Raw genomic sequence first — 27,834 nt, 5'->3', positions numbered from 1 at the left:
GGGAGCAATCCAGATTTTACAGAAGCAGCATGGGAAGAGGTCTCCATTCTTCTCATTTTCGGATGGGGGAATACAAAGCACAAAGGTGGCTGAGGTGGAGTTTGATGGGTGAATGAATCAACCCTCTAAAAGCCGTTGTATATGCATCCCTAAATTCACATATATTGGAGCATCAATTTTGTGCTCAGTCAGTCTGAAGACTGGTGTGCATATAATCTTGTCTGCTGAACTCCTATCCAGTCCAATTTGGAGGGGACATCTGGGCTTGCTCTGTGAGGAGGCAGAGATAACTGAGTTCCCTTCATTTTCCGTCCTCTTTGGGGATTGATTATTCCTCCCATTGTCTGTTTTTTCCCTGCTCCACTGCATTTCCACAGAGGATAGAAAATAAAAACTCAAATTTTTCCACTTCTGATGCTAATTCTATATTACGGTATCACTTACCTTTTGTTTTTGTTTTTGTTTTTGTTTTTTAATTATAGCTTTTTATTGACAAAACATAAGCATGGGTGATTTTTCAACATTGACCCTTGCAAAATCTTCTGTTCCAGTTTTTTCCCTCCTTCCCCCCACCCTGTCCCCTAGATGGCAGGCAGTCCCATACATGTTAAATATTTTAAAGTATATGTTAAATACAATATAAGTGTACATATTTATACAGATATCTTGCTACATAAGAAAAATCAGATTTAGAAAGAAGGTAAAAATAATCTGGGAAGAAAACCAAAAATGCAAATAAACAATAACAGAAAAAGTGAAATGCTATGTTGTGGTCCACACTCATTTCCCCTTTCGCTGGGCATAGTAGGTTCTATTCATTACTGATCAATTGGAACTGATTTATCATTTACTTCTTGAAATTGCTAAGGTTCTTCTCTTGACCACTTTAAAAAAACAAGCATTTTCACTACTGATCAGAGAAATCCAAATTAAGACAACTCTGAGATACCACTACACACCTGTCAGATTGGCTAAGATGACAGGAACAAATAATGATGAATGTTGGAGGGGATGTGGTAAAACTGGGACACTGATACATTGTTGGTGGAGTTGTGAAAGAATCCAGCCATTCTGGAGAGCAATCTGGAACTATATTCAAAAAGTTATCAAACTGCATACCCTTTGACCCAGCAGTGCTACTACTGGGCTTATGTTCCAAAGAAATACTAAAGAGGGGAAAGGGACCTGTATGTGCCAAAATGTTTGTGGCAGCCCTTTTTGTAGTGGCTAGAAACTGGAAAATGAATGGATGTCCATCAATTGGAGAATGGTTGGGTAAATTATGATAAATGAAGGTTATGGAATATTATTGCTCTGTAAGTAATGACCAGCAGAATGAATTCAAAAAGGTTTGGAGAGACTTACATCAACTGATGCTGAGTGAAATGAACAGAACCAGAAGATCATTGTACAATTGAACAACAATACTGTATGAGGATGTATTCTGATGGAAGTGGATATCTTCAACAGAGAAGATCAAATTCAGTTCCAATTGATCAATGATGGACAGAAACAACTACACCCAGAGAAGGAACACTGGGAAGTGAATGTAAACTGTTAGCACTACTGTCTATCTACCCAGGTTACTTATCCCTTCGGAATCCAATACTTAACACAACAAGAAAATGGTATTTACACACATATATTGTATCTACGTTATACTGTAACACATGTAAAATATATGGGATTGCCTGTCATCTAGGGTAGTAGTGGGAGGGAGGGGAAAATTTGGAAAAAATGAATACAAGGAATAATGTTATTTTTTTAAAAATTACTCATGCATATATACTGTCAAAATATTTTTATAATTATAAAATTAATTTGAAAAAAAAAGAAACAAGCATTTTTCTGACTGCAACATTTCTGTAGAACAATTCAGTAAACAGTTTCTATGCCCATCAGCAGCTACATCTTCAAATAGTAGACAGCAAGTAGTAGACAAACTAATAGTAGGGATAGACATGTTAGTAGTTTACTATATACAGAGTAGTTAGTATATTACTAGAGTGGACACTTAAAGAATTTTAATAAATGCTTTGAATAAATCACTGATGTATGTGTTTTGTGGCTTGGTTGGTTGCTGCTTAAACTGAATAATTGAGAGGGGACTCCAGACTTGGAGAAGGTGGGGAGACTAGATCCTGAGTGGAAAATGTCCATTCTCCACGAGGGAGAGGCCGACAGACCCCCAACTGAATGTTAGCAGCAATTTTCCATTAGTTTGTCCATCTGCTCAGCACAGTGCTGGTGTCAGTCTTTGTCCCTAATCCACCAAGGAGGCTTCTGGTCTAATCAATCCCTGTGTGGTTGTCTTTGTTTCACAGAGAACAGAAATGCGAGGCTGTTGGTAAATTCACCAAAGCCATGGATGATGGTGTGAAGGAGCTACTGACGGTGGGACAAGAGCATTGGAAGCGGTGTACAGGACGTAGGTCTCACTCCGGCCATTTATTGACCCTTGGTTTTTTTGGTGCTTGTGGATTTTTAATTTTGTGACATTAACAAATTCAGGCCATTAGGAGAATAATGGGAAAATCAACTTGAGTAGGTCAAGTTTGAAATAGTGGCTCATTGGAGTCACAAAGACCCGAGTTCAAATCCTGCCTCAGACGCAAGCTGAGTCATTTAAACTCTGCCTGCTTTTCTGTAACACCTCCAAGAGTGGTTGTGAGGTTAAAATGAGATCATATTTATAAATTAAGTGAGAGGTCTATAAAAGTGTTTAGCACTCTGCTATGCATATAGTAGCTCTACACAAATACTTATTCCCTTCCCATTCCCTTCCCAAAAGTGCTATGCGGATCTTAAAGTGCTAAGTAAATGCTAGTTATTGTGGTTGTTAGCCTGACAACTCAGCCTCCTGCAGCAGCACACAGCTAGATTGGAGTTGGTAATACTAAAACCATATTATTTCTTCTTGAGTGTGAATTCGGAGTGATGGTACTCCTTTTGAGTCCATGTGAGATGATGCATGTGAAGCACTTTGTAAAAGTAAAGGAGTTTATGGGGCAGCTAGGTAGAACAGTGAATAGAGTAGCAGCCATAGAGTTAAGAGGACCCGAGTTCAAATCCACCATCAGACACTCACAAGTGGGGTGATTCTGGGCCAGTCACTTAACCCCAATTGCCCCACCCCCAAAAAAAGCAATTTTAAAAATGTTGGACATCTCTTGTTATTCTTCTTCAACACATTAGACAGACCACCTGCTCATTAAGTGAAGAAACTGGGGTGGTTTTGGCCTTTCTTTGCATTCCCAAAGTTTAGCACATTGCCTGAAAAGAGAGTAAGTACTAAAAAATGCTTGTTCACTTTGATTCTTTATATGTGTAACAGCGTCCATAGGATTTGCTGCAAAGGCCCAGATTGACTTAAAAATAACTTTAATTTTGGATAGTAGAGAGTTGATCTAGATTTATTATGCCCTTTTGGAGAATAGTTATTGTGTTGTATGCTTTTTTTCTTTTAATTAATCCATAAAACAATGAAAATGTTATGAAAACTATTTGCCAAATATGCTGACAAGCTATTCAGCATTCTGTGAAAGGAATGCTTTATTATCTGGTGTCATGACTATGATGCAATGATAGCTGATACTCATAAGCTTAAACTCATAAGCATCTCTCTGCCATGACCATGCACACTCTTCCAAAATTTGATTAATCAGGTGGTACCCCATTCTCCATCCCTTCTTTGGGAAACAGATTGTTAGTTCTTATATTTCCATCTATGGGAATCATTCTGCTTTACCACATGGAGAGTGAGTGTATGGGTGTTAATCATATGGTTTTAGACAGATGAGAAAAGATAGACAATGTACTTCCCCCTCCCCCCCCATTCTCCAAGGTGTCATATCTGGGCTTGGCGCTATTCCTGCAATTTCTAGAAATAGCCTGAAAAGGTAATATTACTTCTACTAATAGTAAGAACTAACTATAGCTCCTACTATGGCACTTTGCATATAAAGTAGAAAAGTATAAACACAATTCTAGAAGATACTGTCCCTTTCCACAGGCACAGGCAGGGGAAGGGCAATGAGAAAATAAGACAGCTCTGGTAATAATGACGATATGGTATAATTACTATCTCAGCCCTATATTTAAATGAGAATCACCCCATAGAAAATGTCAAGTTACACCATGCTGGGAACAGTAGCAGCCAGATCAGACCATTAGCTCAGCCCCCTTAGAGGAAAGCTGACCTTTCTCCCATTATCTGAGCTGACCTATTGACATGGGCCTCCTAAGGCTCAAAGGTAAAACTAGAAATGCAGTTTCCAATGCAGCAATATGGCTAAGATAGGCATCATTTTAGAGCCTTCCAGCAACACACAAAGGCATGTATTGCAAAGGAATAGTGACTGTGTTCTTAACCGGAAGAATATATTAATAATTTCTTGTTACTTTAATACTCAACACAAGACCAAACTGGGTCATTTTTGTCTGATTTTATTAAAAGAGAAATAAAAAGATTGTTTGGGAATTTGGATTTTTTCAAAAACTAAGATGAATCAGGAAAGTATATTTTTAAAAAATAAAAATATAGACAAGGATGTATGGAATGTTACAGATTAATTAACAGGCCCTTCAGTCCCCTCACTTGGGATTTGCTAACAGACAGTTACTCCTGCCTGAGGGACATCTGTCAGAAATAAGGATAACTTTACTTCTGTCCCATGGCAAAAAGAAATGATTATGTATTCTGAATACAGAAATTAAGTCTGAAAAGTCATCAGCAAGTATTCAAGCAAAAAAACTCCTCCAAAATCCATGCCTTTGACCATAATAAATAAGTCTCAAAGACATATGTAATATATATTTAATAAATTATGACAGTGCACCCACAGTTCCCCAGATTATAAAAATTATAAAAGCGTATCCTGGGTGAAACAAGTATTCTCCATTTTACAAATTAAGAAACTGGGGCGCAAAGAGATTAGTTGACTTGGCTAGGGTTGCGCAATCAATGGGAAGTAGTAAGTGTCTTGCTATTCTCCTGGATTCAGTTCTCAGCCCTGTCATTTCCTCACCCCTGAAATGAATCCAAAACCAAAGTCATCCACCAAAGTCTACTGGCAGCAGCACCTGTAGGTAGCAGGCTTTCTGAGAATTTTCTTTGTGGTGAAACAGCTCATGGGCGCTGACACACACATGAAGTGGAAAGAGATGCTGGAGAGACAATAGCACCTCTTACTTGCCTTTGTCCATGCTATTTTCTATATACATCATGCTTTGCTCTTCCTCTCTATCACTCCATCTCTGCCTGGTCAGAATTCTTTGTTCTTTTGAAGGATCTTAGTACACATGTTGAGGCTATTAAAGCTTAAAGCTATATCTTGTATTCAAACTGGCCAACACTAATTGTTAGGGAGTGACCTCAAAGGTCCAATCAAACTATGGAATCCTAATTTGTCTTTCAGATACTTCCCTTTCCCATCCACCTTCAAAAGGAGCATGCCATGTGAATAATTACGGCATTGGTAAATGGGGGGGGGGGGTGTGCACGCGCGCATGTGTTTTAGACACCATTCATTTATTTACCATTTCATTTGCCAAATCTGATGTGTGTATAGAATCTATAAGTATACAAGTATAGCAGCCTAATAAGCTTGTATTTAAGATGAAATATTCACCAAAGAAATAAACAATCCTCACATTGAAGCCATGCCATCCTTGTGAAACTCACAGCAAATATCATGCTCAGTTCCAGATGGTGGAACCAAAGTTCTAAAAAGAAACTGCCATGTATATTGTCAGAGTTATTTAGTTGCATTCCAGGATTCTTGATTGCTGTAGATTACACATTTAGTCTAATGCTTTTGGCTGATAGTTTCCCAAGGCATTTAATGATATTAGAGATGGTCTATAAGACAGAGCCAGAAAACTCTGAGTTCAAATCAGGCCCTTGCTAGCTAGACAATTCATTTTTTGTCTGTCTCCCTCAGTTTTCTAACCTATAAAATGGAAAGAATAAAAGCAAACACTTCCCAGTGTGTTTGTAAAGGTAAAATCATAATAAAAACGCTCTGCTAGTTTTTGTTCTTATTCATGTCTGATTCTTCACGATTCAATAGACTGTAACATGTCAGTACTGTCCGTGCAGTTTTGTTTGTTTTTTTTGCTGAGGCAGTTGAGATTAAGTGACTTGCCCAGGGTCACACAGTCAGGATGTGATAAAGTGTCTGAGGACAGATTTGAACTCTGGTCCTTCTCACTTCGGGGCTGGTGCTCTATCCACTGTGCCACCTAGCTGCCCCCCATGCAGTTGCTTCCACAAAGATAGTGGAGTGGTTTCCCATTTCCTTCCCTCGAGGATTAAGGCAAACAGGATTAAGTGACTTAATCAAAGTCACACAGTTTAGATTCGAACTCTAGTCCTCCGCCTCCAGCTCTAGCACTCCCTCTTTTCAGAGAGCCTCCTTAGTTGCCTCCAAATAGTGGCTAGTTATTATTAAGCGTTAACATAAATTTTCAAATGTGAATAATGTTTTTTCCTTTCTTAAGGCAAGAGAGCAATTGTGAAAATGTGCAGATTCATAGGGAGGAAAACAACATTTAGAAATTGTTTTGTATCAAGTTCTTTCAAATCTAACAAATTTGAAAGTTTCACATTTTCAAGTCTAGAGAATCATAGATTAGGAGTTTGATAGCAGGAAGATGCTTTGTAGATCAGAGGATCCAACTTCCTCACCTTGCAGACAAAAAGTCAGGCCTCCAAAGGTCACAGAATCATGAATTTGATGCAGGCAGGGAGGCCTCCCTCATTTTCCAGACATGGAGGCCCTGGAGGTGAAGTGATTGGACCAGATTCCCTGGCCCTTAAGTGTCGGAGGCAAGATTGATAACCCAGCAGGCCACCTGCTGTGTGAAGCAATCCACAGACTTCTCTAGGGAGGTAGACTGTGAGAAGTCCCACAGCCAGGGAGGGCAAAACCTCTTCAGGCCCAGATCAGAAAAGATATTTAAAATGCTTTGCAAACCCTGAAGAGCCGTCTGAGCTCTGGCATCTGTTCTTGCTCCTTGTCTTAGTGCACCATGATGCACGCGCCTTCCTGGCAAGTCATCTGCCACGAATAGTGATATTAAAATAAAGCAGCAAAATAAAGGGGAAACAAAGAGGTGGGCGACGTATTGACTGACATAATCATAATTGGAATAACTTTATCCATTATTTTATAATTCTTGTTTCTTTTCCTTTCAGCATTGCCCAAGGAATACCAGAAGATAGGAAAAGCCTTGCAGTGTTTAGCAACTGTATTTGGTTCTAGCGGCTACCAAGGTATGTCTTTCATTTCCTTGCATGCAGACCGAGACATGTGTGGTATCGTGGAACCTGAGCTGGAAGAAAGCTCAGGCCATTATCTGATCCAGTGTTCTCCAAGGAGACTGTGATCAGCCAGTCAGGGAAAGAGTTCCTGGCAGCCCATGACGGGCTTTCTCTATGTTATCACTACTTCCTCTGCCCTCCCCATCTGCCGTATGTCCCACCTGTCTGGGCAAGCTCCCAGGCTTGGAGACCACGGCTTGGGGCATTTGTGTGGGTGCTGTTAGGAAGTTTTTCATACCACCCCGTAAGTTCAAATCATGCAATAACTGTGGTAGACACACCTCAGGACAAAGAGCAGGCTCTGGGAAAGTGACTTTGATGAAAAGCTCTGCCTGGGATCTGGGAAGAAAACAAGCCTCTTATCCTTGAGCATCCTTAAGATAGTCATAGGAATCCTTGAAAATGCTTTTTCATTGAGTTGTATGAAAAGTGGAGACTTTGGCAATCTAGATGATGAAAGATTGGAGGGAGAGAAAAGTTTGAAAGGGAAAATAATTTCTCTTCTTCCAGCTAGTTGGCTTTCTTTTAGTTGTTCCTAGATTCATCTCTTCTGTGTTTTCTTGAATTACATCCATAGCACACAGTACAGGGGAACACAGTTGTAAGGGAGGGAGGTTTGAGCCTGATAGTTCTGAATTATGGGCAAGGAGACCAAGTCTCAAGGAATAAAGTCTTTGATACTGAATATATCTTACTCTTGAGTCCATTTATTTGCTGAATTCTTTTTTTTTTTTAAACCTATATTACCTGATAGTCACTTAAAGAAAAATGTCCCAAATATTGCCTTAAGTCCCCTTCTCTCTCACTTGTTATTCTGTCCATCTTGTTCCATTTGTGAAAGGTTCACTTAAATATATACTGGTGATGGGGTTGATGAAAGAAGAGCAAGAAATGGAGCTTTTAGAAAATGAATCTGTATGTTTGGAGGAGTTACAGAAAAAATATGGACAGGAAACTATTTATCTGTTAATAGAGAGGTACAATCTGCTCATCTGATTTTAATTGGTAGTTAGCACCTTCCTACCATGGCCTAACACAGATAGGAGCAAAGAGGATCCTCCAGCAGAAATCTAATCATATCTGTCTGCCCTGTCTTCAAGTGATTGGCCCACTTATAGTTCTGCAGGCTCACACTTCTTGCCTTTGACACAAACTGAATGTGTGGATTCCTGTTCTGCTCACCTCTTCATCTGTTCCTCCTAAAATCTCTGGCTCCCACTTCCCCTGGGAAGCCCTAGTTCTTAGGATTCTCTGCCTCCTCAAGTGACCTTAAACTTAACAGTACAAAAATCGAATCCAATGTAAGTTTTGAGGGTGTAGACTGTTACATTTTTGTCTTTGTTTATTTGAATTTGGCAGGCTATTACAAGGCATCCTTCCTTACCACCAATCTTTAGTTATCTCTATGTACTTTTACTAACTGCTAAGGTTTCTGTCCTTACTATTAGGTTGGGGAAAATGAGGTTTAATTTATTTAACAGATAATTTGTGTTTAACAGTGATTTGTGTTTGCTATTTAACAGAAACCAAACACAAATCACAAAGAAAATAATAATATAGAATGGGAGTTTTTAAACTTGGGTCCTGGACCTTTAAAATTTTTTTTTTTTTTTTTGATAAATTTTCACCATCATTGGTTTTCTTTTTGGTCTCCAACATATCATTAGGCATTTAAAATCATTGTTCTAAGAAAGGAGACTCGTAATCTTCATCAGACTGTCAAAGTAGTCTGTGACTCAATCAAAAAGGTTACCAATCCTTTCCATGGACTATCTTTAAAAAAGGGAGAAATTAGATGATTTTAAGAAATGGATTGCAAATCTGGTACCAGAAGCATGATATTGTAACAATGGAGACTTCAGCTGTCTGGACGTGTGCTGGTGCTAATGTTCTTCTGTCAAAAACAGAGAAACTGAGAATTCAGGATTTGACTTAAAGGCAATTTAATCCTTTAATGGGTGGAAAAAGGAAAGACAAAAGAAACTCCAAACTTTAAAGTAAAAATGAGTGACAGGAACCTTGGAGAAAGTGACTGCCCTGTTACAGAAGAAGAATCCTAGATAGTTTGATGTGCACCCTAAATTTGGGTAGAACACAGTGAAATCATTCAATAAAAGGTGAGAGGTCAAAGAGCTTAGTACTTAGTAGAAGACTAAGTACTACCCTTCCTCCAAAAAAAAACCAAAACTTTCAATAAAGAATTTCTGAAGATGCATCTAAAAGTGAATCCACTGAGGAGAAAAGAAGTTACTTAAAGAGACTCATATAGCCTCAGGGAACTTATTTTAAAAGTCATCTACAGAAGGTAGAAGTAGTAAAAAGAAGAGATATAAAATAATAACATTTGAAGCCTCAAATGAGCTTAATTTAGGTCTGTAAAGGGGGGCATAAGAGTAAAGTATGAAGTTATTTTGAATACAAGAAAAGAAAGAAAACATAAAAATGTTGCTTTGGGGATTTTTACTTGTTTCTAGAATTCTAGAACACATTTCTTAAAATATGATCTGTAGACATTTAGAAAGAGAAGTAGGGATTACAGAAAGCCAGATTTAGTTTTTCAAGAATAGATTATGATAGACTAGTCTCTTGTCTGGTTTTTTCTCACAGTGTAACCAGACTAGCAGTTTAGAGAAATCCTATAGACATTGTATACATAAATTTTAGGAAAGCATTTAACAAAGATTTTCATGACATACTCATGTCACATGGAGGGATGTGAGCAAAAGGGTACTACAATTAAGTGACTTTGGAACCCAAAAAGTTCGTTGATGGCAGTGTTCAACTTGGAAGGATAGTTCTAGTGTAGCTCTCTGGAGATCTGTTCTCGGCCCTGGAATGTTATCAATAAGTTAATTAAAGATTTTGAGTGTAGTGGTGGGGGAGGGAGCAAATGGGAAGGAAGAAGGAGGAGGTAGAGAAAGAATCATAGATTTAGTATTGGAAGGAACCTTGGAGATGACTGATCATGGTCACAAAGCTACTAACTTAAAAAAAAGGCAGCATATGGATGCAGGTCTTTCTAGTAGAGTTGCCAAATTATTCTTTCTGTAGGTATCTCAAATTCAATTATCCCAAAGAGAACTTATCTTCTTTCTGAAACCTGCTCCTCCTCCCGATTTCCCTCTCTCTTTTGCTAGTATTTCCATCTTAGTTACCCAAGAACACAAATAAGAGCTCATTCTTGACCTTCACTCTCATCCTTCTCTCCACTTTCTGTGTCTAGATTCTCAGATCTGTCCCTATCATTCCACAAATCCAATAAAGTTTAAATGTGAGGTTTCTACATGTAAGTTAAAAAAAAAAATCACCTTTACAAACTAGAAACAAATGGAAATTGCAAAGAAGACGATTCAGGTTTAGTGTGAGCAAAATCTTATCAGCAAGAGCTCCAAAATGAAGTCTAGTGGACTGGCCAAGAAAATAGTAGGTGAAGATTTGCATAAGGTTGATGGGAATGAGTGAATGAATAAAGCATGTATTGAGTGCTTACTCTTTGCTGCACCTTTGGGGGGTGGGGGGAAGGCTTAAATAAAAATGCAAAGCAATCTATCCCTGATGTCAAAAAACTCACATTCCAATAAGGGGAGATGACACATATAGGAGAGTTTAGTTGCTAAATCAGATGGCAGTGCCCACAGAACAAGTGAATGTATTAGAAGGGAAGTTAGTGTGATTGAGTGTTCCACCTTCTTACTGAGAAGATTGTAGTTACTGACTCCCCTCTTCATCCAAGGGATGTGAGTTGTTTAGTTTTTAAGGAGAGGGATACCGAATCTGAGCCCAGGTTGCATTGAAGATGACATTATAGGGGACTTAATAGTCAGTGTTCCAATGAGAGGGTGTCCAGTGCCTGCTGAAATCCAGACAGTGGAGTTGGTCAGGTAGGAAGGTCACATAGAGAAGAGAAAGAGGCTTGAACAGGGATAACGTTTGCATTTAGTGTGAGGAAGAGTAGACAAATGGAAAGCAGACCAGCTAATAGATGGGGACTAGAGAGAAAAATTGACTGCTAATACTGTTAACATGGTCACCAGCAAATGCTGTCTTCATAGCAAACTTCAAAGTTATTGTCATTTCAATATTTTCTCAACTTCTTATGAGAGACACTATTCCATTGCCTATTGCCTCAATACTCTGGGCCAGAGTTGGGTCGGTGGCCTGGAGGAGGAGTGTGGATTGGGGAAGGACAAGACTTCCCAAGAGAACTTCAGGGAAGTTTGGGGAGATTCAGAGCCAGGATTCAGGAAAAAGAGGATTCGAGATTCTATCTTCGCTCTGGCTGGAGGCTCCAGAAGCCTCCCAGGAAACCTGCTCACAGAGAAAAGGATTTACAGAAAAGAGATCTCCTCCCAGAGAAGGATTACAATTGAGAGATGACAGAACTTTACATATTTACGTTATTAATTACCAATCAGTTGTTATTAAATATTTTAGTATATGCATGACACTATTGTGTCATAAAGGTACCTCAAAATTAATTATAAAGTGTCTTGTTTTGTATGTGTACATTATCTAATTTAGGTCATTCAGTCAATGAGTATTTTTTATAAGCTACTCAGGTCCCATTTTAGTAGGCTTTTCCTTTCCCAGCCAGGGTGAATGAAAGTCAACAACAGCAAGCACTTTGCTCATATTCTATTTATTTCTGCAAATGTCTTAACACAGCCCAATAGAGCTCAGAATTCTTTATTTTCTCTCAATTTTTTTCATTTCTTTTAGCACCAATGTATCATTTAAGTAAATGCAATTTTATTTTCAGGTGAAACAGATCTCAATGATGCAATAACAGAAGCAGGAAAAACTTACGAAGAAATTGCTAATCTTGTGGCAGAGCAGGTATGAGTGTGGCTGGTCATTTAGATCACTGCATAATTCTAATCGAAAAGGAAGCACAGAAGTATTTCCTTGATGTTTGAGTTAGAGGAGGGAGCTTTCCTCTCTTCATCCAGATATTCAATTCTTATAAAAAACAAAGGCAAAGAGTTAATTTTCAGAAATCAGACTTCCTTAAATGGCTTCCTGATTTTCGGGGAATAAATAACATTATATTCCTAATTCATATCCTAAATTTGAGTTAAAGGATACAGATAATTTTCATTAAAAATTACAAATAGATTTCCTCCACCATCAAGAGAATTCATGTAATCCCACTTAAATCCTCAGTAGCTCCAGTTTCTGTTTTTTAAGAAAATAACCTTTTAAAGAAACATTTCTCCAAGTTTCCCAATTTAGCTTTTACTTTCTAATTTAACAGGAGTATTTTCAGATACTTAGGAAGATGGTAAAGTTTTATTGATTATTAAAAATGCATATGGCATATCCTAACATGAACAGTTAGCTATTTTTTTAAGTTAATTTTTTCTTCAGCCACCTTTCATTGACATATAATTCTTTGTGACCTCATTTGGTGTTTTCTTAGCAAAGATACCAGAGTGGTTTGCCATTTCCTTTTCTACTTTATTTGACAGGAGGAAACTGAGGCAAACAGGTTACGTGACTTACCATGGGTCACATAACTAGTAAGTGACTAAAGCCAGAGTTTAGCTTAGGATCGTGAATCTTCCTGATTCCAGGGTGGTACTCTATTCAACTGTCCTAACTTTGCCAAGTAGGAATGAATTGTTTTCTTTTAAAAAGTGTATTTAAGAGGCAGCTGGGTGGCGCAGTGGATAGAGCACCAGCCCTGAATTCAGGAGGACCCGAGTTCAAATCTGGTCTCAGACACTTAACACTTCCTAGCTGTGTGACCCTGGGCAAGTCACTTAATCCCAGCCTCAAAAAAATAAAATAAAATAAAAAGTGTATTTAAGAAAAATACTACTAAGTAGAGAAGAAAATAATATATCCAGAAACTGACTTAAGTAATTAGATTTCAAGAAGTAGTCTGCTGCCACAGAAGTAGCTAGGTGACATACTGATTAGTATGCTGGCTGTGGAAGCAGAAGTCAGATCTGATCTTAAATATGTATTAGCTGGGTGACCCTGAGCAAGTCACTTAAAAAAAAAAAAAATCTGTCTTAGTGTTTTTGACTATAAAATGAGATAATACTGATAATACTAGTATCTTCCACAGCCATTAACAGGGTCAAATGAAAAAAATTCATCTTTTTCATAATGTGCTATATTATGTCACTCCAAAATTGATCATTTTAAAGGCTACTTTAAATTTATTTTATTTTTAACTCTGGCCAAATGTGTTCCATAAAAAAGATGTGTTTCAATTATTCTTATGAAATATAGTTGAACATTTGAAAATAATATCTTGGACTTAATTGGTATATAGGCTGAGGGTTAAAAAAAAAAAATTTGCTTTTTCTTATTTAATGTGTCACTAATCATCAACATGTATATTTTAGCCAAAGAAAGACCTCCATTTCCTGATGGAATGTAATCATGAATACAAAGGATTCCTTGGCTGTTTCCCTGACATCATTGGTGCTCACAAGGTATCTTGCTCTTGAGTTGATAAAATATTGCTTCATAGATAATGGGTGAAAGATCAAAATTTCTCAATAGAAGGAAAATTTGTTGTTGGTTGTTGGTTCTCACCAAGTGCTTCCTGTCAGTTACTCCAATTTGTTTCTGTCATTAATAGATATTTAGTGAATAGAACTTTAATGTTAACTTATTTTTGATGTACTTAACAGAATTCACAAGGAAAGAACCATAAATCTCAATTTTTGAGCATTTTAACAATTCCTGGGTCTGTTTCCTTCTCCATTCACACGGCCACAACTATATTTCAGGGCCTTATCACCTCTCACTTAGATCAATGCAGTAGTCTTCTGATTGGTATTTATCTTCAATTTCTCCTTTCTCCAAACCATCTTCCACACAGCTGCCAAATTAATATTCCTAAAGCATAGGACTACTTTTGTTGTCAATAAGTTCCAGTGACTGACTCCTTGTCTCTAGGATCAAATAACACTTTCCTCTTTTTGTCATTTTAAACTTTTCATAATTTCTTTTTATCTTAGAAAGAGGGCTAATTATACGTTGTTCACATTTATGAATCTATGAATTCACTCACAGCCACTATGGCTTACCAACTATTACTCATAGATCTCAGTCAGTTTCCTGGCTCCTTTGCATATACTGTTCTCCACCCCCATTTCTAGAGTTCATTTTTTCCTTAATCTCTTCATAGAATCCTTAACTTCCTTCCAGACTTAGGTCACTTACCACCTCCCTACAGTAGACAAGTCTTGAGTCTTCCTCCATTTTCAGTTGCTTATTTAATTTCTCTCTTTCTGGGTCCAAGGCTAAACTGTCTGCTGGCATAGCCTAGCTGTTTTAGCATTTCAGTTTGTCATGTTGGTGTTGGGTTAGTTTGGGCATTTTTGTTTTTAATGTTTATCAGCACAGTCTCAATGGACATAATTGTTCCCCTGTAAACCATCTTGGCAATTTTGGCATGGCTCTAAATAATGGAAATAGCACGAAGGAAGGGAAAGCCCCTATGAATGCATGGTTTTACACAGTTTGAAGGATAAACTGTGAAACTTGGAATGACTTGGTTTTTTGTAACAATTCCTATTATTAAAGTAAGAAGTTTCCCTTATCTTTAGAATGATATGCTTACTAGTTGAAAAATAAAATAAAATTTAATTTAAAAATATGAATAGTCCAGCAAAACAGTTCTTACATTGGCTATGTGCCAAAAATGTATGTTTCATTCTTATTGAGTTCATCCCTTCTCTGAGGAAGTAGCATGTATTTGTCTTTATCAGTCACTTGGAATTGCTCCACATTGTCTCTTGAATCTAGCCATCTTTTCTATTTCTAATGCCACTCTGTGGTTCAGATCCTTATTTCCTGTCAAGTTGCCATAGGCTCCTAGGGGATTTTCCCCACCTCTATTATTATTATTTTTTTTTTTTAACCCTCTGATCTGTGCCGTTCTATACAACCAGATTGATCTTCATGCTACAGAGTATGATCTCATCACTCCTCAGAAGCATTTACCGATTCCCCATTACTTGATGAGCACCTTCCAGTCCCTTTTAGAGCCTTGCTGTCCAAGTTCTTCCATGGCTGACTACATCTGTTTCCAACTATTTTCCTCTGCTTTATGCTTTCGCTGAGTCGGACTGCTTCTTTCATTTTTACAATATATGTGTATGTGTAGCAAATATGCCTCTGACATTTCTGTGTGTGTGTGTGTGTGTGTGTGTGTGTGTGTGTGTGTGTGTGTGTGTGTGTGTGTGTGAGAGAGAGAGAGAGAACATGCTTCTGACCTTTGCTGATAACTGTCTCTGACCATGGAGTTCCCCTTAGCCTTTCTTCTGTCGACACGGTGATCTTTCAAGACTTCTCCCACAAAGCCTGCCTGGTTTCCCCTCCTGCTCCTTTTGAACTCTTTCTATTTAGCTTCCTGGGCACTTATATTCCCTTTTGTGTGGATCGCTCTGCCCATGCTTATCATCACGCTGGCTGCCGATTGTCAGGCGGCGATCAAGCGTCATTTTCCCAAGGCTTTGTGGCTGCCGACAGGTGGTGGTTAAGCGGCTGTGGTGACTTCTCTGAAGGACGTCCCAGGTCTCTGCTCTCCTGTGTTTTAGAACACAGGAGCATCTTTCTCATGGACAGTATGTATAGAGAAGCCTTTTGTTGTGTATTGGCTTAGCTAATAATGCCTGATTTTGTATTTGACAGGGAGCAATAGAAAAGGTGAAAGAAAGTGATAAGTTGGTTGCAACCAGTAAAATCACCCCCCAGGACAAACAAAACATGGTGAAGCGTGTAGGCATAATGTCTTATGCACTACAAGGTAAATATGAAAACTCTTTGTCTAATTGTGGTTTATGATCACTAGCTGGCACTCAGGGGAAATGTTTTTAATGTAGAAATTCTTTGATAGCAATGAGATCCAAATATAAACAACAATTAGCTGAATGACTTTGAAGAAAATTTACCACTGAATCTAAAATGTGGGTTTATCTTTAAAACAACCTAAGAAGCTTCTGTGTTTCCTGTGATCACAAGGCATAATCAGATTATCATATTTAATCACACTTTCCCACAGGTGGCTATTCAGCCATAATGGACAACTTGTCCATAATATAACTTTTTTTTTTTTTTTTTTAAATCCAATTCTTATAGGTGATGGAAGTCACCTCTTTAGCTCTCATTGCCAACATCTTTACCTTTATCTTTTTACATCCCAAAATTAAATTTGGGTTATTCTGTTACCATCATAGTCTGGAACTCACTCCCCATCTCAGTTCAAATTCTAGCCTTTCTTTTCTGTAAAATAGATTTTTGAGATGCTTTGAAATTAACTAAGCTGTCAGAGCCAAAGCAAACCAGGGCTAGTTTTCCCAGTAGATAAAAACTAATTTGGCTTGATATTTCCCATAGAAAGAGTCAGTACAACATTTTAAATGTGATTCTTTTTTTTTTTTTTTTTTTTTTTAAGCTCATAATTCTTAAAGTTTTATTAAATGATAATATGATAAAATAAATGACGTGATAATGAAACAGTTAATAGAACACCATGCCCAGAAATCAGTGAATCCTGAATGCAAATCCAGCCTCAGACACTTACTAGCGGTGTGGCCTTGGGTTCTGTCTGCCTTAGTTTCCCCACCTGTCACAGGAGTTGGAGAAGGAATGACAAGCCATTCCAGTGTCTTTGCAGGAGAACCCTCAGTGGGGTCTCGGGTCTCAGGGTCACGACTGAATGATAAGACATCCTGGGTTGTTGGGAGGGTGAAATGAGGCAATATTTTAAAGCAATCTATAAATGTTAGTCACCCTTATCAGCTATTGTCCGTGCCAGATCCTTTTGTGGCTGCTAGACACACAGGGGCATCAAAGGAAGGTGCCCGCCATTGGAGCCTCCCCCTGTGCCCAGGGAGAGAAGGCACAGGTATGCCGGGGAGAGGCCCTCTGGCAAGCTTCAGAAGTAGAGGTACAGGGCGTCCCGGCCATGGCCACCGTGAGGGAGGAGGGGCCCCTGACCCATAGGGCCCGACTGGGGCATGTGGGGAGGCAGCGGGGAGAGGTGGCCCAATCCAACAGAGGAGCTGTTTGCTTATTAGAGGCAGTAGAGACCCAGTGGAGACTTGAGAGCATCTGGCTATTCATGACCCCGTGGGGGGTTTTCTTGGCAAAGATTCCAAAATAGTTTGCTGTATCCTTTTCCTCCTCATTTTTACAAGTGAGGAAACTGAGGCAAACAATGAAGTGCCTTGCCCAGGGTCACATGGTTAGGAAGTGTCTGAGGCCAGATTTGAGCTCAGGAAGGGGAGGCGTGTGACTCTGGACTAGACTGCCACTGTTAGGGAAGTCATTTTGTTAGCTATGTGAGAAAAGGATTCGAGTACAGAGAGGCCCAGGGCTGGGAAATTAGGGTGGCTGCAGCAGCAGCGCCAGAAAAGGCAACGAGAGCTTGTGAACGAGGGCAGTTCCGTGAGAGCCCAGACAGAGGAGACCCAGTGGTAGAAGTAAGCGAGGTCTGGAGGCCCCTGGTCCGTTGGGGGGTGAAAGTGGAACCCCAGGGCCTGGTCCATGAGAGACATGGTGACTTCTCTTGGGGGTAAGCTAAGCTGGGAATGCCTGTGGGATGGCCGGTTTGAGATGGCCAGAGGTAATTAGAGATGTGGCACTGGCACTTGGGAGAAGTGGGGCCACCGGCATGCACCTTGGAGTCCCCAACATGATGGTGATCCCCAGCCCTGTGACAACTGATAGGATCACCAAGCAGAGAGAGGAGAGGCCGGGATGGAGAGGGAGATCCATCCAGTTAGTAGGGGTGGCCAGCAAAGGGGATGGAGAAGAACAGCCACATAGACAGCAGGGAAATGAAGAGATTGAAGAGCCGTGAAAACTCAGTGAGCAAAGTGTGCTCGATGGTCAACAGGGTCAGGAACTTCTATTAGAGTTAGAAGTCATCGATAACTTAGAACTGTCAGTGTAGCCAATTTTCTATAACTGATAATGCTGACCATTTTCTACAAGAGCTCTTTAATGGTCAGTAATTCAGATCTTTTGCCCTGGGCAGGAATGAATCCCTTCCACTAGCTTCCTGTGATCCTATCCCCTTTTTTTCATAGTAATATTCAGTGTTAGAGATAGCTAAGCAAATAGTGGGTAGAATGCTGACATTACAGTCTAAGAGAACTGAATTTGAATCCTGCTGTAAAAACTTGCCAGCTATGTGGCTGTAAGCAAATTATCTGACAAATTTTAGCTTCAAATTTTCCTGACTCCAGTTTTTCTCATGAAACTGCCTCATACAGGCCTTTCCATGGCAGTCACTAATTTACATTATAATTACACATCCAGAAATGTTTATCTGCCATTGCCTTTTAGTTTTATTATTCTTTTTCCAATCTCTTGTAAAATGCACTGATAAGGGCTTGAGTATGCTCTAAAGGCAGCCAGGTTAAATGTATTTGGGTGAGTAATCATCACCAAGGAGGAGTCATTTACTTTGGGAAATCTTAAGCTGACATGTCTTGGGTTTGGTTGCAGCGGAGATGAATCACTTTCACAGTAACCGAATATATGACTATAACAGTGTCATCCGCCTGTATCTGGAGCAGCAGGTACAGTTTTATGAAACGGTAAGTTGTTCCTTTTTTAAACATTTGCACTGGTGGGTTCAAATTTAAGATGTAATGGTCACTATTTTAATCCACTGAATCTAAAAGTATATGCAAGATTCCACCCCCAGAGATCTTCCCTCCCCAACACCACCACCACCAACCTCCATTAAGAAGGGAGAGCAGTAGTTTTTGTCATCTTGTGGCCAAGCTTGGTCATGAAAATTACAGTGGCCCATTTCAAGTTTTTGTTTTTTACATTGTTGTCTTGATTCTGTTTGCCTTCACTCTGTTATCCTTTTTTAAAGCTTCCCATACTTCAATAAATTCTTCATAGTTAATTTTTAAGGCACAGTAATATCCTGAGATATTTGTATTCCATAATTTGTTTAGATACTTCATGGTCAAAAAACATTTACATTGTTTCAAAATCTTTGCACCACTAAAAATGAAAAGTTCTGATGTGATTATTTTGGAATAGATTGGAGCTTTCTTTCTATCTTTGAGCTCCTTGACATAGATGAGTAGCAGGAACAACTCCCCCAATAGTCCATTCATGTGCCTCTCTTTCCTCCAGTTTTTGACGTCTTTGCCAATTTTGCTAAATGTGAGGGGAAATTCAAAGTGATTTTGATTTGAACTTCTCTTCTTACAAGTGATTGGGAGAGGAGGTGAATATAGCAACTATTTTGGAAAGGTCTTTTGTTTATGCCTTTGATTTTCCTCCCTCAATACCACGAAAAAAAAACACCATTCTGTTCTCTTTTAAAGGAAATAGAATCTTGTTTTCCTAAGACCCCAAGAATTCCCTATTTTGTTTCCACCTTCTGCCCCACTTAATGGCCATTGGACCACATATGAATCATCCATTTCTCTGGGTACCAGGAACATTGCTAAATTAAGATGAGATCATCCCACCACTATAGTAGGCTTTACAGTGATTCCTCAGCAGGGAATGGAGACTGGAATAGATATTAAACCTAGAGCTGTTTTCTTTTTGTGAAAGAAGGGTTTCACAGTCAGCAAGTATTTTGTGTACCAGAAGGAGATTTAAAAAGTAAAGCTGAGCCTTGTTGCCTCCCCTTGAATGCATGTGCGCTCTCTCTCTCCCTCTCCCTCTCCCTCTCCCTCTCCTTCTCCCTCTCCCTTTCCTTCTCTCTCTCTCTCCCTTTCCTTCTCTCTCTCCCTTTCCTTCTCTCTCTCTCTCTCTCTCTCTCTCTCTCTCTCTCTCTCTCTCTCTCTCTCTCTCTCTCTCTCTCTCTCTCTCCTTCTCTTTCTTTCTCACTCTTTCTTTCCTTACTCTCTCTCCTCTCTGTCTCTATATGAAAGCTAATATTGCATGTCAGCAGATTGTATGTAAAGCAAATACATAAATGGAACATAAATCTTTTTGAAAAGCTAATGAAGAGTAAAGCTTTTGTTCTCAGTTCCCCCAGACAAATACTTAGGCATCCAATCATCTGTCTCACTTATAGTTCAGTATCTGCTTACCTGCCCATTTTTAATTCCATGGAAACAGTGGAGCCATATCCATTATCCTAGGAACATTCCACTCTCATGAGCAAAGGTAACTGACCCACCAGGATTAAGTATCTTCTTAGCACCACAGGTTTTAAACCAGAGCAAAAAACTTACTGTATCCTTCCACCTACAACCTCTGAAATAGATACGCTGAACACACATGCCTCAAGTATATTTGTATACATAGCAAATATATTTGTGTGCTGTTTTGTGTGATTGTCTCAGAAAACAAATAAGAGAATATGCCATCCTTCTTAGTAGAGAGGCTTAGGACTACTAGGATAGAAAGCAGAATATCACATGCAGTCTTAACTTTGTGTGTGTCGTGGACACTTTTGACAGCCATATGAAACCTATATAAAATACATAGGATTACAAAGGAAACCAATTATATTGAATATATATTGGAAAATATTTATCAGATTAAAATTTTTTTACATATACAATGTATTTAAACATGTCGTACTTTTAAATTGTATGTCTACATATTTTATATTTACATATGTGTAAACATAATTCATAACCCCTGTAACTATTACACACACACTACAATTGCATTATTTACCCATATCATTTGAACCTCATAAAACCCTGGGGAATAAATGTTTATAGATAAGGAAACTGAGACCTCCCAGCCAAATTCATGGAATCCAGGTTAAGCCACTTAACCTGATTTAAAGGGAAGTTTTAATTTTGAGAGAAGTGAAATGAGAAATTACTATGACATAAAATCCAAAAAGTATCCATAAAACTTAATCTTTTAAAAAATAAGTTTCTTTTATTATTTTTATTGATTTATTTTTTTTTTAAGTTGGTTGGTAACAGGGTATGAGAGATAATTGAATTTAATTCTCAGAATTTAAATAAGCATCAGTCTCCCATTATGCAATAAGGTTTGTATATTGACATTAAGCACTTTTCGTTATTTTGTGTGTATGTGTGTATCTTAGAATGGCACATTGCATATGTGATCTGGGAGAAAGTCTTAGGTCTTTGTTACCTCTCAGAATGTTTAGTTCAGTAAGTTCCAGAGGTTCTCTCCCTAAGACTCAAGGAGCCACTGCACCATGGTAATGGCCCCATCCATTACCCAGCCATTGTGACTGCTGTACTTTATTTCACAGGATCATTTTAAATTTTATTGAAATATTTTTATGGCAGAGTTATAGTAGTTCAAAATTTTAGATTCAACTTGGTTGCCTAAGAAAATAGGCCCTTAAAAACTTAAATGCTAGGGCAGCTAGATGGCACAGTGGATAGAGCACCTGCACTTGAGCACCTGAGCTTAAATCTGCCCTCAGACACTAATACTAACTGTGTGACTCTAGATGAGTCACTTAACCCCAGTTGCCTCTCAAAAAAAAAAAAGAAGAAAAACTTAAACCGTCTACTTTCAACAAAGTTCATAAATATTCTTAAAATGTGTAACTCATAATAATTACAAAGAATAAAAAGAAGGTAAGCTTCAGAGAGAGGAGTGGCAGTTGGTGTGACTTCTACCTGTAATTTGTTTTAATGTGTAAACCTTTCTTCCAGATTGCAGAAAAGCTGAGGCAGGCCCTCAGCCGTTTTCCAGTGATGTAGACCAGAATAAAGAGGGACGGGAAGAAAACTCCGAAGTGCTTCTTTCTGACTTGGGGCAATGCAATTTAAAGTTTGTTTTCTGTTCTTTTTCTTCCTTCACCATCCAAAAAAAAACCAAAAAAATAACTGGGATGAGAGAAAAAAAAAAAGAACCCACAAAATTAAGATGTTTACTTTATTAACCAGCCTATAAATGTATCATTTATTCAAAGGTGTCCCCTTTTTTTTAGTTCATTTTTCATATCCATTATTTAAAAAACAAATTTCTTTCTCTATTTTTGGAAAATACTTCAGATTGCTGGGATTTGTTGATGAAAAATGAGTTTTTCCCATTGATTTTTATATAGATTCCTAATCTCTAAGTCACATAAAATCTTCTAGTTCTTACCCAATGTCAGATAATTACTAATTTCTTTAAAAACATGAAATATGCAGAATAAAAAATATATATGTTTGTATATTTTTATAACTCTACAGTCTTTGGGGGATTCCTGTCTACTATTTAGCAAAATCCACATACATTTCATTTACACTTTTGAAACACAACTGCTTATATTTGGAAGGCAGGGGAGAGGAAGTAGGTGAAAATGGAGCCCCTGAGATTTTTAGGTCTCTGTCACGTAATAAAGGTATTTCACTATATGCCTCTTTAAAAGGATCTAAACTTGACAAAATAAGCTACAAAATGCACACTTAGGTCCCTTTCCCTACTTCTGTGTCCTCATCTATCCACTGTCTTCAAAGTAATTACTGCTTTGCTTAGTCCTCATTTCTACTTTCAGATTGGAGTCATTGGGGTAGTAATAAGTGCTAGAAATCATTGCACAGGGGCATCATTGAACATCCCTTACTCCTGGTTTCCTCCTCCACTGATGAGGCAGCCTGATGATAGTAGAAATACTAGGTATAAAGGGTCTTTGGGGGGAAAGGAGTAAACCAAACACTCCTATCAGATGTTGTCCCCTTTTATTCCTTTTGTTTAATCCTCACCCAGATACTTCAAAATGCTGGTAGTGGTATAACCCCCACCAGGTTCAGAGTCTTTATGTTGGAACATAGTGCCCCCATTGGATACTCTTTTCTTCCAGGAGGGTGAGGAGAGATGAAAAAGCACAGTCACTTCACAGCAAAAGGAAAAGGACCCTCCACTATCCTATCTACCTCCCTCTCCCAGTTCCCCTGCCATTGCAGGGGAAAAGCATGGAGACCACCTTTCAGGTGATCAATACCCTGTGATGCCTGAATGATGGCCAGGAATTCTCAGTGCTTTTGTGTTCAAAAGACACTGTTTTTCCCCTGGTTGTGTCCTGTGCCCAGCCTTATCTCAGGCAGAATTTCTCTGACTGCCTATACTTCAATTACTGCCGAATATTGCCTTGACAAGTCAAGTGAACTTAACCCTGAGGCTGACACATTAGGACATAACTTATTAGCTCTGGTGGCTTTCTTACTCCACTGTCGTACATTGCTTTCATTTTTCTATATTAATGGTTAGAGGGAAGGAAGAATAGAGACCAGTCTAAGATAAAACCAAAAATAAATCAATAAAATGAGGGTATGTGCGAACATCTTACACTCCAGTGTCAGGGGTTTTTGTTAATATTTTATAAATAATTTTCCCCCAAGTTTTCCTTTTATAAAATTCCATAGAGCCATGTTTATGATACAGCCATTTAATATATGTACAAATTGTAAAGATTGTGTATAAATATTTTACACGAAATGCATGTAGAAGCATCTTATAAAATAAATTGTTAAAACTGTACAGTAAATTCTCAAAGCACTTTTTCAAAACAATACCCTCAGCATTTTTTTTCCACTTTAATTGTTGTTTGATGTATGTTTGCAAAAAATGGGATGGATTGTGAATTTTTTTCTTTTGACTTACTAAATTTTAAAAACTGTCTTACTTTATTTTGTTTTCAAATTAAAATCCACTTTCTCTTCCTCCTACATTCCTTTTTCCTTAACCCCAGTTGAGAAAGCAAGAAAATAACCTTGTTATTAACATGTACAGTCAAATTTTTTAAATTCCCACATTGTGTCGTAGGACTTTAGTTGCTTATGGGAAGACAACAAGCAAACAAATAGGTATAGATGGGGCAGCTAAGTGGCACAGTAGATAGAACATCAGCCTTGAAGTCAGAAGGACCCAAGTTCAAATATGACCTCAGACACTTAATATTTCCTAGTTGTGTGATCCTGGGCAAGTCACTTAATCCCAGCAAAAACAACAACAAAAATGTGTACAGACCAGCAAAATAAGAATAGAGACATTCAACAGTGGGAAGGCACTAGAACTAAAAGGGATTGAGAACAGATTCTTGTGGAAGGTAGCTGGGACTTGAAGGAAACCAGGGAAGTCATAGGACTGAGGTGGGAAGGAGAAAGGAATTCAGGTGTGAAAGAAAGCCAGAGAAAATGCTCAGAGGAGAGATGGGAGTGTCTTGTTTGGGGAACAACAAGGTGCCCTCTTTTGCTGGGTTGGAAAATCCTGAAGAGGAAGATTAGGAAAACTGGGGAAAAGGCCACTAGGGAGGCTAGAGGATTCTGTAGTTGATCCTGGCAGTGAGCCACTGGAGTTTATCACATTGGAGGATCACCACAGTTTAAACCCAAGTGTTAGGAAAATCACTTGAGTGGCTAAAGGATGGATTGAAAAGGGAGAGACCACGGTGTTAATCCAGGTGTGAGGTGATGAAGTCCTGCAGGTCTCAGAAAAAAGATCTGTAGGTCTCAAGAGATTGCAAAGGTGAAATCCATGGGTCTTGGCAACATTGGAGGTGGGTGGTAAAAGTGAGTATTCCAGGGTGGATTGTCAACACTCGTAGAAAAAAAGGGTCAAGGTCTTATGATTCTTTAGCCATCTAGTAGTTGAAATTTGCATAGGAGTAGCCCTTTAGAAAAGGCTAGCCGGAGATTATAAAGTTAGATTAGAACTTTACTATAGTTTAAAAAACATTTTTTTAAAAACATTTAAAAAAATTTTTAAACATTAAAATAAATGAATAAACAAAATGAAAAATAAAAAATGTAAAAAACATAACTTTCGTTTTTGTATCTCCTAAATTAATCACTCTCTTCCCCACCATAATATTCCTTAATTATCCTTTTATATTTGAGGAAATGGATCCTGGGAAAATTTTACTTTAACCCTAAAATGTATTTCTGACAATAAATTAGGTAACAGTCAATCCAGGAGAACCTGGGGAGGATAACTTAATTCAATTAGGTTAAAATTTAAATCTACCCTCAGATTCAAAGTAGCTGGATGATTCTGGGCAAATCATTTAATCTCTTTTTGCCTTAATCCACTGGCGAAGAAAATGGCAAACCACTTCATTATCTTTGCTAAGAAAACCCCACATGGCATCAGCAGAGTCACACACATAACTGAACAAGTTAAATAAGCTAAGGAGAATCTAACTGAGCTAAGAAGAAATAAAAGCAGTTAATGAATTCTATTAAGGGGTTAAAGGGCATACTTGACCCTAGTCTATGACTTCTGGTGTAGCCATCTGGGGAGAATGAAATTCCATAGCATTGGCTGAGAACCCTCATTGAGAAGATCCAGGAATGTTCCCAGCACAGTCTAGTAGTCCTAGAAGACTGGAGCAAGCTTCCCAATTCTTAGCTGAAAAAAACTAAGAACCTTTGACAGCTGAAGCAAATTCCACAGAATCAAAACTAAGACTCGGGAAAAGTCAATAATGGCAAACTGAGTCTTCTTTCCAATGAACCAGCAAATCCTCTACCCACTGTCATCCTCTCTGCCCAGATTGCTAGGAAAGGACCTCAAAAAGGAGGCTAAAGAAAGAGGCTGGCTGATGGAATAGAAAGAACAGTACCCTCTTTTCTGAAGGCTCATTAACCACAGCAGCCTTCCCAGTGGATGTTATTTCAAAGTATTAGGAGTGTTTGATAATAACCAGAGTTGATAACCATCTAAAGGAAAGTGTAACAGGAAGGTGTTTAGTGAAGTCTGAGCATTTGTGCCAGGCACTGGGCTAAGCTCTGGAGATACAGAAAAATGGCAAAAAAGCAGTCCCTGCTCTTGAGCTCACAGTCTAATGGGAGAGACTCCATGCAAACAACTTCATACCAAGATAAATTGGAGAGGATTAACAGATGTATCCAGAAAGGTTTCATTGAATGATAGATTGGAAACCAGACTGGAAAGAGTTAAGTGGAGACGCCTGCATGAGTAACCATTGCTAAAAAGGCTGTAGCATCTGGACGGAACCAGGTCTCAGTAGGAATGGGACAATTAAGAAAAAGAATGAATTCAAGTAAGTTTATTAACATTCCTGAGCTGCTGGACTCCACTCTGATGGTGGAAACTTCTCAGGGCTTGTGAAATTAGCAGTTTTTAAAGGAAGTTACCAAAGCTTTAGCAGGGAAAGTCCATCAGGAGAGATCAAAAGCTTTGTGGCGTGGGAGGTAAATATCTCCATATTTATACCGTGGGTCTACAGGTTCCCCACTTCCACATCCCTTCATAAAGATGCCTTAGCCATTAGACTTTCCCCACAGATAATTTCTGTGGAGGTCCACAGGATGTATTTATATTGGAAAGAGAATTAAATCAAGAGTTAGGAGGTAGGGGGGAATATCATCTCTAATTAAAATTATCTTTGTTATAAAATGAGGGTGCCATCTGGCTTATTGAAAAGTAAAATGCATGGTGGGGGCTCATGAGCTATGCTTTGAAGATAATTATAATTCATAGGATAGCTAGAACTCCAGTTAGCCAAATGGTGACTCAGCGGCAAAAGAGGGGCAGGTCATAAAACTTGTATTTAGTGAAAAAGCAAATTTCAGTCCTATTCATTTGGTTAGTCTCTTAGGTCATGGCTGTATTTGTGTTAGAAGAGTCATATAGTAAGTGAGGGGATGTGCATCATAATTGAATTTCAAATTAATCCTATAGAAGCAGCAAGATATTGTAATAGACCCAATTTCTAGTCTTGCCTCTGTCACAATAATTACCTAGCTGTTCAGCCTTCAGCTTGCCATCACCTTTCTTATGGCCTACATAAAATGAGTATTAGATTAGACTTTTTGTGTCATAGACCTTTTTAGCCTGAATCTATTCTCAAAATGTTTTTAATGTATAAAATAAAATACATAGGATGATAAAAAAAATAAATTATATTGAAATACAGTATATATATATATATATATATATATAGGTATGGTTAGATAAAAAAGGTTTACTGACCTTAAGTTAAGAACTTTGATATGAGAATCTTTTATTAATGTCAAAAGTAAATCCCCAAAGGTTGATGATCATGCTGTTAAAACCATTGAGAAAATAAGACAAGGTACTGTGAAGTCAGTAACATTTTGAACTAAATTCAAATTTTGTCAGTCACAATAGCATTTTTTTTTTTGCAAGATAAAATGTGTCCAAGACACATTTTCTTGCTCATAGATGTGCAGACTATTTGAAATCACTCAGCTCCCCAGTGGGATCCTAGGTGCTGCTGAATTAGTTGGTCTCAGAAGATCCTTACTCAGTGCTAGCAGACTATAACCCAAAATGCAGAGCACTTTGTCCCTAGTAAGAACTCTCTTCAGCCCCATGGATTCCAGGGAGATAGCCCCTAAACAATACATCAGGGGGAAAAAAAAAAAAAAAAAAAAAAGACATCCTTCTTTCTCTCAGACTTCATGAAAACCAACCACTGTATGCTGCTGGAGCTGTATTTTTGATGACATCCTTTGCAGCTGTGACATCCTGTTCAGGGATTTTTCTCTCCTTGTCTGTCTCCCTCCTTTCACTCCATCCCCCTTCCCAACTTGTGTTAAAGAGCTTGAGCTTCAGCTCCTTGACTATCACTATGACAGTCACTT

The 27,834-nt window shown here is 38.4% G+C and overlaps 1 protein-coding gene across 1 annotated transcript in view; it reads left to right on the top strand.

Moving 5' to 3' along the window:
- SNX9 (sorting nexin 9) overlaps positions 1–23,743 on the top strand; it is a 114,454-nt gene extending 90,711 nt beyond the window's left edge. Inside the window, exons 12-18 of the mRNA XM_074309436.1 lie at positions 2,325–2,428; positions 7,199–7,276; positions 12,084–12,160; positions 13,681–13,770; positions 15,980–16,094; positions 18,803–18,894; positions 21,931–23,743. Coding sequence (XP_074165537.1) covers positions 2,325–2,428; positions 7,199–7,276; positions 12,084–12,160; positions 13,681–13,770; positions 15,980–16,094; positions 18,803–18,894; positions 21,931–21,978 — 604 coding nt within the window. The 3' untranslated portion in view covers positions 21,979–23,743. The remainder of the gene's footprint in view (positions 1–2,324; positions 2,429–7,198; positions 7,277–12,083; positions 12,161–13,680; positions 13,771–15,979; positions 16,095–18,802; positions 18,895–21,930) is intronic.
- The last annotated feature ends 4,091 nt before the right edge of the window (positions 23,744–27,834 follow it).

Source organism: Sminthopsis crassicaudata, chromosome 4, assembly GCF_048593235.1.
Source record: "Sminthopsis crassicaudata isolate SCR6 chromosome 4, ASM4859323v1, whole genome shotgun sequence".
Lineage (NCBI taxonomy): Eukaryota > Metazoa > Chordata > Mammalia > Dasyuromorphia > Dasyuridae > Sminthopsis > Sminthopsis crassicaudata.
Note: the sequence above shows the minus strand (reverse complement) of the source record. Positions and strands in the feature narration are given on the sequence as shown.